Here is a 15665-nt window from a genome sequence, read left to right on the forward strand (position 1 = left end):
ATTAGCCTACACGGGGGTGTCAGGGATTTTTATTTTTATTTTCATTTTGGGTTTTCTCTTTCTGATGTTCTAAGAATTTGTTTGTAATCTGGTGGAGTCTTTTGTTGGTGTCACTTTGTTTCATGTGGTGTTGTATGGGTTTTTAGTGTCTTTGGTTTATTATATGATGTTTTAGTTGACTTGTAAGGTTATGTAGTGTACCAAGCCCCTCATTATTAATTTCTAATAAAATTCTACCTTAATTAGCAAAAAAAAAAACTGAGTTCAAATCTTACGTTATTTTAAATTTGCCAAAATATAAAAAAAAACATAAATACTTAAAATAATATTCATAATTCATAGCTAGCATTAACGTAATCAAACAGTAATAATATTTCATCATATATTTTATACTTGGCTGATAATTGCTCATTAGTCTTAACAAAGGCCAAGCTCTTAGATTCCCTTTCTCTAATTTTTTTTTATCCACAAAAGTATATAAGATCAAAAGAAGGCTTAAGCTTGAATGTTACAACTCCACCAAATAAAAAAAAAATACTATTAGTATATAGTAATTAAGATTAAGAGATGCCACTTTTCATTCATCTAATCAAAGTGGTACTTCCATTTAACTAACAATAATTCCATTATTCCACAACTTTTTTATATATATTCTTAACCTTAAACAAAGAGCTCCATCTTTTAATTTATCACGTTTCACTTTTGAGATGTGTAATTAATACTTCCTAAACTTGTCTTTATCATCTTGCCTTTCTTTTAAAATCATAATTTGGCACATATAATTAATGAAGTGTGGCTCCAGCTATATCTTACACAATTAAAAATAAATAATTTTAATACATTGATGGATTGTACGTAGGGACATGGCCATCTATTAATCTGTTGAATTTTCTTTCTTCTCTCTTCTTCTTCACCTGCATTGTGGAATGTTCACTCTTCGCAGAGCGGCCCGACCTAGCCATTGCTCTTTGCTCATGCCTGCCGTATGACTCTCCCTGCCTTATAACTCACACATTCAACTATCGAAATGTGCGTGAAACTATTATCCTTGTTTAGGGTTAAGTATTTTTCGAATTTATAAAAAAATATTTGATAAATTAAAAGTATTTTTTTAGATGGATGTAAAGTTAACATACATCTCATTTATGGTATAACAAAACATACAAATTGAATTATTAAAAAAAAAACGTGTGCAATATTTAAATATTGTTCCTGAAATTAAAATATTTCACTGATAGTGTATTAATATTAGCTTCTTCTTTTTTTTTAATAATTGTAGCTTTTAACACATGATTGCATTAGGGATTATAATGTTATTTCGGGATAAGCAAAGGGTGGTATAATTAATCACTTATTGGGAGAAATACTTGCTTCTATGCAAAAATTGGAAGTAAATCTCAGGACTTGAAGGCATCGATTATCAGATACGGTGAATTAATAATACTGAGGGAATGGTGAAGTGTAAAAGGTGACAAAAGGGCGAAACGAGTTGGAATACATGTAAATAGGGTGAGAGAGGGAGGTGGGAATAGTCAGTGGGCTTGGTAAAGTAACCCTAAAGGATCACGTTGGCAACCAACAAACAACACGTGCCAAAGAGCCCACATGAAAGGAAAATTACATGTAAAAGGAGTGGTATTGTAAACAAATACTAATAAACAAATTGAAAATAATTAAGAGATGAAGCTGAGGGAGAGATCATGAATTTTGTGGACCAAAATAATTTTATGAAACGGAATTTCCACTCCAAAAATTTCAGACCCAAATTAATGGTCCACATGTTTTGTGATTCCAACGTGTGTGGTGTCTTTGCTTGGTTTGGTCAAACCCCAAACTCGGGGAGATACACACCACAAACAGAAGCAGCCGCCCTTTAGTTTCATTGTACGAGTCGTTATGGCTCGGATCGGGTAATAGCCTGATTTTAAATTAATTTTAGTTTGAACTCGGTTTGTCCGCTTAAATAGTTCCTTTATTATTTAAATATTAAAAATATGAGTTTAACTTTAGATTACTACAATTTTAGAAAAGTCATTTTTAGGTATCCAGTAATATCATCTCACATCATAAAATCAAGTTAATTATTATTATTCTTTTAACTCTAAAATAAAAAAATAATCTATTTTTTTATAAAATTCTAAAATCCAAAACCTAAAATCTTTAAGTCTAAAGTCTAGGTCATTTAAACTCCAAATCCTAATTTAATTATTTTCCTAAAATCATAAATTTTAAAATTTTAAATTAGTAAAATACAAATAACACTTATCTGATAGAAAAATTAGTCCTATAATTCAATTAGGAGAGAGGGGCGGCACACCTTAGTTTATTTAACTAGGGTACGTCACCCCTCATATGTTTTATGAGGGGGTTTAGATTTATCTTGTATTGAGTCTAATTATATGTATTTCTTGAACTTTTAACTTGTAACACCCCGATGCCAACCCGATTGTCGGGTTTGAGTTATAAGATGTCACATTTATTGCAGAAGCAACTACACTTAAGGCACGAGATCCAACATTCAACTGGATCACCAACTCAATTAATAAAATTACGGAAATGACATTCCGTAATTATAATAAGTTATATTATTCGAGAGTATTTTAGTCTTTTCATTTTAACAAAAATCAATAAAAATATGCATAGCATGGAATAGTAAAATTTCAAATTTACCACTTAACTAAAGCTTGATTTTGATATATTTTATACATTTTTATTGAAATATGCACAAGTTATTGTTTCTATCAATTGTTGTATATCTATACTTACTATTTAGTAAGTGTTTTATTGAGTTGATGTCCTTAATCGGATCACCAACTCAATTAGGAAAATTATGAAAATGTTATTCCATAATTAAAATAAGTTAAGACTAATTGAGAGTATTTTAGATTTTTCATTAAATATGAGAATAAATGCGCTCCAGCACACTCAAACTCACATACTCTTACAGTGACAATAATATCGATGTTAACCGAGCTAAGAGTGAATCGACTATTATTTTATTTCTTTATTTTATACATGAAATTAACGGTAATAATGTGCATTATATATACACGTATGTAAAAAAAATTAAAAAGTTTGATTTAGTGAGAATGAGTTCCACGTTGAAACCTTGGCGGAAAATAATATTAAATTTACATGGAAATGTAATCAATGCAAAAGATTAAAAGAAAAATCATCAGCTATAAATTTTAATACATACATCAACCAACCTTAAAATATATGTTTCAAGTAGGCTAATTAGGTTTCTAGAAATTTGATTTACAAACACTAAGCAAAGTTAGTAACATAATTAAGGAGGAGGGAAAAGAAATAGATGATAGTTAGTAACATAAGGAGATGATATGTTAAATTCAAGCGTGGCTATGGCATGCTCTACCTCTAAATGATTAAAGCAACTCTAAGCGCGCAATTCCTTCTTCTTTTTTGTTGCCGTCCTCTCCCACAATTCTATCATTTTCAAGTCATTATTATTGTCTAGAGTTACTACCCTAAATCCAGGTCATTCTCATCCTTTTTTTCCATTGATGGTTTTTATTTCTAATTTACCCTAAATCTTACGCTATCAACTAATTAAATTTAAGGTAAAGGTCACCCAATTTTTGGGTGCTTTTATTTTAGTCACCCATAATGAAATTCTTGCAATTTCGTCACTCAACTTTTAGGGCGCTTTCATTTTAGTCACTAAATAATTAAATCTCTAGCAACAATTAACTTGTACACGCCACGTCATGTTCACACTTTCATTTTGGTCACCCGATTTTTAGGTTGCTTTCATTTTAGTCACCCAATAAATATCTTTTTTTTTAATATTGATCGAGGTAAAAAAACATTAATGATTAAATGTAAAAAACGGTAAAAACTAAAATAATACTTTAAAAATTGTCAATTTGTACTTGTTTACCCCATTGCTAAAAGTTTTAATTTTTTTTTTCAATATTGAAATTTTAAATTTCAAAATCAACTAAATAGGTATTGAAATTTTTTTATTGCTTGATAGTGTCAACCAATTTGTTACTATAATATTGAAATTAATTAAATTAATTAATTTAGTCTTATTTAAAATAATAAGATTTTATTTTATGTTTCCAATTTAAAATTAACTCAAATAAATCATCTTTAATAATTGTACATAAAACCCAAATTGCCTTTGATTATATGATATTGAGTCTTTCATACTAAGCTAAAAACAAAGAAAGATCTTTACAATTAATTAAATTATTTAATTTTATATTCCATGCCAAACAAAACTCAAAATATTTTCATAACTTCTTTACCCAAACGAAGAACAAACAATTAGTTTAATTAATTGCAATGATTTTAGCTTAGTATAGAATATTTGAGATTATATAATCAAAAGAAATTTAAGTTTTGTAGACAATTATTAAATATGAGTTATTGAGTTAATTTCATTAACAATAAAACAGAAATATAAAATAAAATTTTAAATTTTAGAAGGAAATTAATTTAATTAATTTCAACATTACAGTAACAATTGGTTAACATTATCAACACATAATATTTTTGCCAATTTATTTAATTGATTTTTATATTTTTTAAAATTTAAAATTTCAATATTGAAAAAAAAGAAAAATTTAGAGTTTTCAGCAATGTGATAAACAAGTAAAATTTGACAAATTTTTACTACATTGTTTTAGTTTCTACTGATTTTTCACTTTAATATTTTTTTTATCTCAATCAATACTTAAAAAAGAAATTTAGATGATTAAAATTAAAGCGACTTAAGAGTTAGGTGATCGAAATGAAAGTATGAACATGATGTAGAGTGTACTGTTAACCGCCGTTATAAATTTAACGGTTGAGTGACTAAGATAAAAATAATTTAAATATTGAGCGAAGAAATTAAAAGGATTTAACTAGATAATTTCCCCTTAGACTTTTGTAAGTGAATAAATGTCTAAATCCACTCAAACTTAAAACTAGTAGGAATATACAATGATATATCTAAACTAATACTGGAGTAATATTTTAAGAATATTAAAAATACAATTGTATGAATTAATTAAACCATATCCGGATTCTAACTTTATATATAAAATACCATAATCCAGTAATAAATTTATAAACTCGAATAGATGGGTTTCATGTGTCTAAACCCTCAACTTAAAACTACAACCCAATTGTCAACTGCATGTTCCCTCCGTGGCTATCTCAGTCTTTTGATCTTAAACGCACCTTGCACCAGAAAGAAAAGGAAAATAAATAAATAAACTACTCCTAAATTCCAAACCCACGACAGGTCATCAATCATTGTTTTTGTGAACTTATCCAAAAAAAAAAGTGGACTTCCATTTGGTGGGGTTGACCCCAAACATTCTTTTGGTCATTTGGGGTCCCCAGGATACTATAGCCCCTTCATTATTCTTAAAGATGGATTTTAAATTTTTAGGACACTGATTGAAACAAGGGTCATTCCTTGTCAGCTAATGCTCACACAAATCCTTGAAGATATCTTGGTTTAAAATGAATTTGACTTGCCAATTCTATTTTTGGTTTAAAAAACAGAGTTGACAGATGGGTCAATTTCATTCTTTGAGAGGTAAATGAATGAATGCATGTTTATGGTAATAAAAATGGGTCTGGACCTACTCCTTTTTTCTTCTTCTTAGTTCTTGTCATAATTGGTAAAGAAAGAAATCTCTTTCCATCCTCAGTTTATTGTCAACACACGCTTCTTTCCACTTTCCCCCGTTCCCTGTGTCTGAAATAATATCTTCTTCACATTTATTATTATCTCGTGAACATTTGCAAGTAGCTGATTGAAATAAAAAAAATAAATCATATGGAAATGCTTTTTTGTTTGTGAGACAATTAAGAATGGGAAACAAGATTAGACGATTGTGTGAGATATATTTTAATTATTACCAGTTGAAGTCAGACATAACTGCTTATCCTTTTAAAAGGGGAGGGGGGGGGTCAATACAGCTTTCTTCCAACAACAACAGTCCAAATCACCCACAAAACAAGGTTAAATTAAACTGCTCCTGATGTCCTTTAATTTGGTTGCATCAACAGAAGTCAAATAATATGTTATTAACATGCAAACATCAATCCACATACAAAGTATTAAGTTGAGTTTAGTTTGGCTAAGCCAAATTAAAGATAAAATAAGATGTTTAATGACATCACGACCAGCCTTTTCTTTTTAATAAGAAAACGCGTGGGAACAAGAGTTGGTTAATTGCTTCCCTTGGCTTTTGCCTCTAAAAACAAACCAGTTTTGTTCAACTGCTGATAGAATGCGAGATTTGGTCAAATCATTTTACTCAAATAATAATAGAGGGAGTTATTTTTGTTTATTAATAAACAATCCCACTGTTGGGAGACTCTCTCTGCTTAGCCTTTTTTCTTTCTTGATTTGATGTGACGGAATATGAACCTAATCTTTGTAAGTATACTCAACATAAAACACTGCTTATATTTGTTAAAAGATTCCTTGAGTTTTTGCTACACTCGGATTACTCTCAAACAAAAAAACATACGCCGCTTAGACTGTGATTCGCTACATTTGGCTTAACTATTGATTACCATTAACTTTTTAGAATCAACTTCTCATTTTCTAGATTGCGACTTTTTAATAATTGATGAATTAAAACACGATTTTATCTTTTTTCTTAAAGTAATTTTTCTTGATAACAATATTTGTGCTTGTAATTAAGTTCGCCTTTGATTTTTTTTTACCTCAATTCAATAAATTTCAAATTAAGTTCGAGCAACTTACTTTTATATATATATAAATGTATTTTTAATATTTTTTTTAAAATAAAAATCATTAAAATTATATAAAACATATATTTTTTAATTTCATTTATGTGGTAATTCACATGTATGCCACATCAGTAAAATTAACAAACATTAACTTTCTCATCCATCTTGGGGTGATTTAATTAAAAAATACAAATTCAAGAGCTAAAAGAGAGAAAAAAATAAAGAGCTAAAATAACTTTTTTTTAAATTAAAGGGCCAAAAAATCATTATACCTTTCTTTTAATACTCCGACACATTAATGCTCAAAATAATATAAGGAATCAAGGAACATATATATTTGTTTTTTTGTGGATTTTATATAAAAATATTTTTTTTAAATAAAAATACTCTTATAATAAGATTTTTTATTTTATAAAATAATGAAATAATATTTTTAGTTATTTCTCAATTACATGGGTGAAATAAATAATATTTTATATATGATTTTAGAAAGAGATCCATTTACACCCATATAAAAATAAAATAGTTTTACATTCTTTCGTATATCTTTGTACTATTAATATTTACGATTTAATCATCATATTTTATATTTCATTTATATAGATCATACATGTCAAATTTGATGTAAATTAAAATTTAACTATTTACTTTATGTAAAAAAAAAATCAACCATTCAATAAATATTAATATATATTTATAGTATTTTAGATCAATATGATAGAGATAATGGATTGGTTTAAAATTTTACATGCATGATAGGTACAATTATATCGATAAATTTAGCTATTAGATCGTTAAAATATTAATTTTACAACCGATGTAAGTGGATCCCTCTCTTATGATTTTTATGTTTAAAAATAAAAATGATATTTCATATATACTTTTTGTATTTTGAGAAATAATAATATATATTTTTTATCAATAAATAGTTGAAGAAGTGGAAGTAAATTTTTTCCTCAAATATTTGGGTCAAGTTTAAATTTTGAAGTTGACATTGTTGATAGCTAGGAGGATTTTACCTAAATATCACCCATTGTCCGAACAAAACTATGCTCAGATAATAATACGAACAAGGACAATTGTAATTATACAAATAATAATATTTTAATGATGAAAATTTATATGAATAATATTGGATGGTTTAACTTTTACTAAAAAAGATAGTGGGTAGTTAATTAAGAATATTGGGCAGTAACGAAAGAGTTCAGGGTTTAAGGTTTTTTATCAAAATTTTAGATGACATAATTTTCTTTTATTAATGATTTTATTTTATATATTTATAATTTTTGTGCAGTGAAGTTAGGGCTGTCAATAGAACTGTTCATGGGTCGGGTTATTTATTTAGGTCTGAAGGTTCGTCTAATATTTGAGAGGGTTTAGGCAAAAATATTATGCCCGAAAAATAGGCCTAGGTAAAAAAAAATTAGGCTTGTTTAAAATATGAGTTGAGATTAGGCTTGAACATTCAAGGTTCAAGCCCAACCCGACCCATTTTTAAGTTTATAATACTTTATATTATGTTATTTTTATATATTATGTAATTTAGAATACATTAAAAAAATAAACCTATACTAAATACATAATACTATTCCAATGTAAACATTAAAATAATGTTAATTAAGATGGCTATATGAAAATTTTCAATAAATAAAAAATATATAAATTTATTAAATATTAAAATAAAATAAAATAAAATAAATATTTTTTAAAAAATAATATAAACGAACCTAAAATGGGCTTGAATTAATCTTTTGTAAATATGGACAGATTTAAGTAAAATTTTAAACTCGTATTTCGAGTCTGATTGTTTGATTAAACTCATTCAAAGAGTTTATTATAATATAGATGATAGATCAATAAGTGCTAAATAGAATGATAATCACGAATCTAGTCAAACCAACATTATACAAAAAAAGAAAAAAAAGAATAGACATACGATAGTTTTGCATCGATTCTTAAAAACCTTTCGGCTTTAAAAATAAAAAGGGCTAAGCGGTAAGCCTATTAAACCCCCTTGGCTGAACAATAATAAAAAGCTCAAGTGAGCCCGCATCGCATAAGCCTTGTTTAGCCGTTTGAGCCCATCAGAAAAGCTCAAATAGGAACTGCTTTCTGGCTTCTCTCTTTATTTTTGGTTTGTCTCCATAGCATCAGTTCATAAACTCGAAGCTTTGACTATATTATCTCCAAATAAAATATAATAAATTTAACACCTCGATAGAAGGTTTTGTTATTGACTTGGCATTCGTTAATGATCCCACAATTTGGTAAAACTTCAAAAAATAAATTTTAAAAAATCACTAATATCAAAGTTGTAGGCGATTGTATCCGAGAGAGTAAGAGCACTGCCTCTTTCAAGGATGTTGGTCCAACTCCTTTGCATTTGTGGCTCACACAAACAATGATTCATTAAATTGCTCCACTTTCCAACGTAATGTTAACGTTGGAAGTGCCATGTATTTTGTCCCTGTTTTGATGTCCTCATTCATCGTTAATCATTAGTTCTTTATTAAATTCTCATTCTCCAAGGAAAAGACAACCATGTTATTGAAACTTGGAACTCCCAAGGCAAGCCATAGTGCTTTTCCCTTTAAAATACATGAAATGTGAGCTATTGGCAAACATCTTTGGGGTCTCCTAAATTAGCATTCTTGTAGTGAGCCTCGTAAGCACGCGTGCACTTCGCCGCATAGTTCGCGGTCTGCCTTGGCAGGGTGTGACTATCACTACGGATATTCCTTTAGAAACATCCATTTATTTTATTAGTGCGCTCTCTCTCTGTATCTTATTGGGTTAACAAAGGACATAGATACCCACATTGTCTCTATTTTTTTCTGGTATCTTCAAAACATATTTTCCTTTTCTTTTTTTAAATAATAATACAATGAGATGACGATGTAAGTTCGTTACTTCCTGCCATCGTTTCACACCAGCTTATCTGTTACTTTTGTTTAATATGCTTACTAAGTCAGCTTGATAACTTGGACAATTAAACTTCCATAAAACTGTGTAATTTGAAAAGCTTTGCTTTGGCACAAGCTGGCTGCAGTTTTCTATCTGATGCAGGAGCTTCTCTTGGAAATAGATGATAAAAGTGATTACTGATAACGACCATTTAGAGATGTAATTTGGGACTTTTTTTTTTTTTGAGATGTTCAATAATGACTGCTTTGTTGACTACATTTCATTGACATTCAACAAACTGTTCTTAGTCACCGGTTGGTAAGACCCAGAACTTAGAACTTTCTTTTGACTTCTTTTAATATTTCATTTTGATAATGTCAAAAGAAAGCAAAATCTTAATTTGAGAATGAAACTAATAGGAGATAATCAAATTTGCTTTTATAGTTCTTACAGAATGAAGTAAAACCGGAGGAGATATCCCAATGTATTGAATATTCGCTATCAACCCACTCTTTACAACATTTGAAACAAAAACAATTTGCATTTACATTGATTGGCTTTAGAATGTACAACTATTTTCAAAGACAATGTAGGGGCAAACTATTAAAAAAAAAACGAACTTTGAAGGCAAGGATGTGTTTCAAGAACAGAGTTTTGGTAAGAATCTAGCATTATTACCAAGGCTGGATAATCTTGTTCTTGGGATATTTCCTATTTGAGTATGGATTGTTCCAGAGAACTTATCCAGTTCTGTTACCCTGAATTGCATTCCTGGCAGCTGTACCTCAAGTTGCTCGGCTTTCACTGGAACGTTGACTCGTTTTGCATACACAAGGACTTGATCAGAGTTCTCGTTCTCTTTGATGCTTTCCTCGATAGAGATGGAACCACTGAAGGTGTCAATGTGCTTTTTGCCCTCAAATAAGTTTTCAAGCTTGAACTGCTGATTAATGAAACCTTGTATAGCTATTCTTGATGGAAATTTTGAGTTCCGAGCCAAGTGTCTCAATGCATCTGTGGAGAGCTTTGCATAGTTAAGTGCACTGCAGATTCTCATTTTCTCTGCTTCACATATTCCTCCATGAACCTGTTCAGAAATTTCATCAGTAACTTGAGAGTTTGGATTGGCGTTGATCCTGATACTAACTATTAAGTGATCTCTTTCCAACACGAGCAATAAAATTAGAATTAGCTACTGCTTAACAGCAATCTAATGAATTTGCTTAAACATTAGAAGCCAGAACTGATTGATCCCTAGCAAAATGTAACTTGTAAGGAATATACTCTAACCAACATCATTACTTAAATTCCAAGTAACATAGAGAATCAGGTTTTGCTATAAATTTTGTGCAAAGCACTTAATTCCATTTATAACAAGGGTAAAGATTTATAAGTTGATAGCAATACCTGTAGATAAATGTCTATAGCTTGAAAAAGCCTATCATGGGATTCTCTTGCAGAATCTGGCAGCAGGAGGACTAATGCTGCAAACTTTGAAGGGGTCAGGTAGGAATCTGCTCAGACTTCCACAAGGTATGAGTCAAGTAAGCTAGCAACTTTTCGTAATCGAACCAGGGATGAGCAACAATTCAGTTCATTCTGAAATGCATTTACCAGCCTCAGAACCAGGTTCATATCATACATGTAATGTTTCTTTCGTGGTGGTGGAACAAGCAGAAAATCTATGGTTGCTTGATCCAGTTGTGAACCAATAAGAGTATCCAAAACGGATTTGCAATGCTTGCTAATATTTTCCAAACTTGAAGCCACTCGAAACATATCGAACAAGTGCTTGCAAGAAAGGGAGTTCCTATCAAGCAATGAAAGCAAATTGATTATGACCTCCATGATTCTGCACTTCTCAGTTGGGGTGGCAGTAACAAATCTTGATCTTTGATAACAGAAGAGGAACTTAGTTATTGTAGCATGATCAAAATGTTGGCATATCATCAATTTGATTACCTTATCAATCAAATCAATATTCAAAAACAGAAGATCCTCAAACCACCAAGATACTTGAGAGGAATTGTTTCTGGTACTATAGCTGCTCCTTGTATCACATGAGCATTGGAAACTTGAGTTCTCAGAGGAAGATGTGTATGGACTGGCAACAATAGGAGAGACAAGCCTTCCTACAACACAATCGAGGACTTTATCAAGTATTAGAGAAGGTTTTGAGGGAGAAAGCAGCAAATCTTGGCACTCTTTCAAAGCTACAAGGAGCTCAGACCAGGACCAGAAGCTGATGCCATCTAGAGACTTTTTGGTTTGGTTCAACAAGCTTGGCCTGTGGCCATCACTCTCCATCTCCATAAACTGTGCAGCGCAATTTAGTAAGACTACACTGGCAGGAGTTATCTGGGTTCTCCCGTTGTTATAGCAAAACCTTGCTATGAGCTCAAATCCCACAGCTCCCCCAGGAAAGTCATGAAATACAACTTTCAGGTTCCCGCTATTATCCATCGAATTACCAAACAAGCCGCCGAATCTTTTAGAGAATGATGCAAGAGTTTTCTGCAGTAAGAAACAAATTCAAGAGGAATTATAGCACATACTTAGAATATGTGAAAAGAAAAAGAAGAATTCTTTGATGACATTTAGTTCATTTTAATCCAAAACGCCAAGCGGTTACCAACTCAACAAAAAAGGCTAAATATGAACCCCACTAGCATTAAACATACCTATCTACGCTAGAAAATGAAAGAATCTTGCATATGTGTGAAACAATGAGGTGAGAAGTGTCCATCAACAATAAATTTAAGAGTGGTCCTGTTTCTTCTGTAATCTAGAAGAGGGGCCAAGCCCATGATCATTGGTGAAATGAATTGCTTATCAGAACCTGGAAGAAATAAAGACGCATAATAAAAGAGAGCACACGAAGGCAGAAACACAGTTGACTTCAAATGAATGCAATAAATCATAGAAGCTGAGACAACAACGAGTTAAAGCATGCCAAAAGTTGTGATATTTATGATTTTCTCTACCAACAAAAGCTTGAAGTTGAAGTGAACAATTCCCACAATGAAAACAAGGGGTTCAATCATCAATGGTAAATATATATTACCTTGTCTACCATAAAAACCTCTTCACCGTTGACATCCACTTCAAGATCACAGCAGACTTGCATTGTTCAGATAAACTAAAGTGAAAAGCTGAGAACCCCAATATGGTAAAAGAGGTTTAGGGAGGTTAGGAACAAAAAAGAAAGGGGATGCACTTTCTTTTAGACAGCCAAAAAAGGAGGATAAAGGACGTAGAAAAGTTGCTTGTATGAAGAAGCTGGTGCCGGTGCGGTGTTGGTTGGTCAAATGGACTATTGAGCATAAGCGACAAGGTTGGTTAGTAGAGAGTAGATAGAGAAAGGAAAGGAGGGAATCGGAAGCAACGAGGCATTTTTTAAAAAACAATGGAAGTTTTTATAGTTGCTATTGCTATGGTGGCCTGGTCATCACCACACACTCTTCCCTCTCATTACCAAATACACGCTTGGTTTTTATGAGGATTCAACGCCCTTATCAAAAAGGGTATCAAATCCGACAACTATGATCAAAAAATAAAATTGCATAATTTTAATCTTAAGATGTCTTAAAAGTTAAATGATTTTTAGTCTCAATCACATCGTTATCATTAGTGTATATGGCAATAAGATCCGATGTTAAACGACCCCCCATCCAAATCCCATTAATTGTGCCACTAAAAAACCAGTTTAAAAAATTGGGTAATTTGGTTATGTTGGTACTGTTGTTTTACATTTGTTGCATTGAAAAGTGGACATCAAATTTGGTTGAATATTTTTTTAGCAGAAACCATGAAAGAGAAAGGGAGGACTTCTTCCTGTTGATACTGTCAAACTAAAAAGTAAACAGCTGCAATGCGTATGACCTTTATAAACATATATTGCAAAAGTCATCGGGCAAATATATATCAAAACCGAGCTTGAAAACAATGTTTATGACTATATTTATATTAATTTGTATGATGCACGTTTTTCAAGGGTTTCTGTCACTAGCTTCTTTTTAGATGGGGATAATTCTCGTTGACCAACACAAAGGATGGAGTTGTGACTTTTCCGTTTCAATTGCGCCTGAGGGGAAAAAAAGAACCCATAGTGGAGGCTGCATCTATAATTCTGTATCCCACTTGAAAAAGAGATAGAAAAGCTGGTCCAGTCCAAGATTTTCTATTAGGGCATAAAATCATATCTATTCCGCCAAAAAAAGACAACAAAAATAAATTAATTGGTTTGGTGACACTTAGTAGGCAGGCTCCATTGGACCCAAAAGTGATACAAGTATAGGCTAATCAAATTGGCCCAATGAGAAGCAGTATCTTATCCCCGAAAAGAAACGATAAAACTCAAATTAGCTTGAAAGAATACGACTTTCTTCACGACTGCTTCCGCCTATTTCCAGCTTCCTTAAAAAAAAGCCTAATAAAAATTGGGAATCATAAGAAAGAAGACATAGCAATTGATTTTGTATGTCAGTTGTTCTGAATATGGGCTCATGAGTTGTGATGGTACTCATGACAGTGCACGATCTGCTCACCGTGGAGAAGACATTTTCATTCTTAACCAAAAATAGCCTCACCAGAAACATAAGTTCATTGAAGGAGTGTTTGAATAGGGCAAAATACCAAAAAAAGCTCCTTTTTTTAAATTTATCGAAATGGGCCCGATATTTTATTATTTACCGGAATGGACTCTTTTCCCCTAAAATGTGTCCACGTCAGGGGACGTGTCAACAAAACGCGTCCCTGAGGGCGCGCTTTGTTGCCACATAGGCAAAGCGCGCTAACGTGTACGCATTTTGCTACCACGTAGTGCTCCCCTGGGGACGCGTTTTTTCCGTTTCTACAACGTAAGGTTTTGGGTTTTTAGGGTTAGGGTTTAAGGTTTTTAGAGTTTTAGAAAAAAAAATTAAACAAATAAGGGATTAGGGTTTAGGGTTTCTTAATTAAATTAATTATAATTTTTTCAAAATTGGATTAGGTTTCGTGTTTATGGGTTTTTAAGATAAAATCAAAGCAGGATGCTTTATCAGAAGAATTTCTGAAGTTGCGCCCACGTGGACGCGCTTTTGCTACAGTAGGTCCTTGAAAAATAATTTCGAGTTGACCTTTCTGAGCAAATAGTATAAAAAACGCTTCAAGCATGATGCTTTATCAGAAGAATTTCTGAAATCGAGCCCTCGTAGACGCGCTTTTGCTACAGTAGGTCCTGGAAAAATAATTTCGAGTTGACGTTTCTAAGCAAATAGTATAAAAAACGCTTCAAGCAGGATGCTTTATCAGAAGAATTTCTGAAATCGCGCCCTCGTAGACGCGCTTTTGCTACAGTAGTATGTTTGGGCTGAGGCTATAAATGAGGCAAAAAATTGCATAAGTTACAGCAAAAACAATTTAGAGAGGCTAAAGAAATTAGAAATTAAATATGAGTGAATGTATTAATGCTGTTATTTACTATGATGGTGAGGTTTGCCACACCAAGAACGGTGTTATTTTTTCGGAGAATACGATGCGACTGGTTTTTAACCAGAATATAGATTTGACAGAACTTCGTAAAAGAATTAGGCGTAAAATTTTCGGAATGACACCAATGAAAGTTCTATCTGTTACGTATCGATTTTGTTCTTCTGTTGATCCGGTGACATATGACTCGTTCGACATAAAAGGTGTTCGTAGCTTGGAGGCAATGGTGCAGACTCATTTTGCCAGTAGAGCACCTTATATTAAGTTATATGTACAATTTACATCGCCAAATGATGAACTTACGACCGGTGTTCGAGATGTATACACGACCCCTGGTCGACACTCGGTTAGCGGGTTACAAAACACGGAACAACCCATGTTTGGTAGCGGTGTGGAATGCACATTCCCTGCAAGACACTCTGTCAGTGGATGAGACATGTACGTCGGTGGCTCAATGTTTGATGCTAGAAATACGTATTGGGGAACGACATCAAGTTCTAGTGGTTGACAATCTACATCCAATTGGGGACGTTATGAAATGCCTAGAAGAAGGGATGATGTACTCC

At 31.8% G+C, this 15665-nt stretch overlaps 1 protein-coding gene across 3 annotated transcripts; it reads right to left on the reverse strand.

Moving 5' to 3' along the window:
• Window positions 1-10085: 10085 nt before the first annotated feature.
• Window positions 10086-13100, reverse strand: LOC107905962 (BTB/POZ domain-containing protein At3g22104). Of its 3 annotated transcripts, none has more exons than XM_041093945.1 (4): window positions 12695-13100; window positions 12312-12469; window positions 11038-12144; window positions 10086-10717 (listed from the first exon to the last, which is right to left on the reverse strand). In XM_041093945.1, the coding sequence occupies exon 3, from the start codon at window positions 12091-12093 to the stop codon at window positions 11149-11151; it is 945 nt and encodes a 314-aa protein (XP_040949879.1). In that variant the 5' UTR covers window positions 12094-12144; window positions 12312-12469; window positions 12695-13100; the 3' UTR covers window positions 10086-10717; window positions 11038-11148. The 3 variants fall into 3 exon arrangements, with proteins under 3 accessions (XP_040949879.1, XP_040949880.1, XP_016688253.1); XM_041093946.1 differs by lacking the exon at window positions 12312-12469 and having other exon boundaries at window positions 11038-11440; window positions 11593-12144; window positions 12695-13093; XM_016832764.2 differs by lacking the exon at window positions 12312-12469 and having other exon boundaries at window positions 12695-13041.
• Between the last annotated feature and the right edge of the window lie 2565 nt (window positions 13101-15665).

The sequence above is a fragment of the Gossypium hirsutum genome, chromosome D05 (assembly GCF_007990345.1).
Source record: "Gossypium hirsutum isolate 1008001.06 chromosome D05, Gossypium_hirsutum_v2.1, whole genome shotgun sequence".
NCBI classification, from domain to species: Eukaryota; Viridiplantae; Streptophyta; class Magnoliopsida; order Malvales; family Malvaceae; genus Gossypium; species Gossypium hirsutum.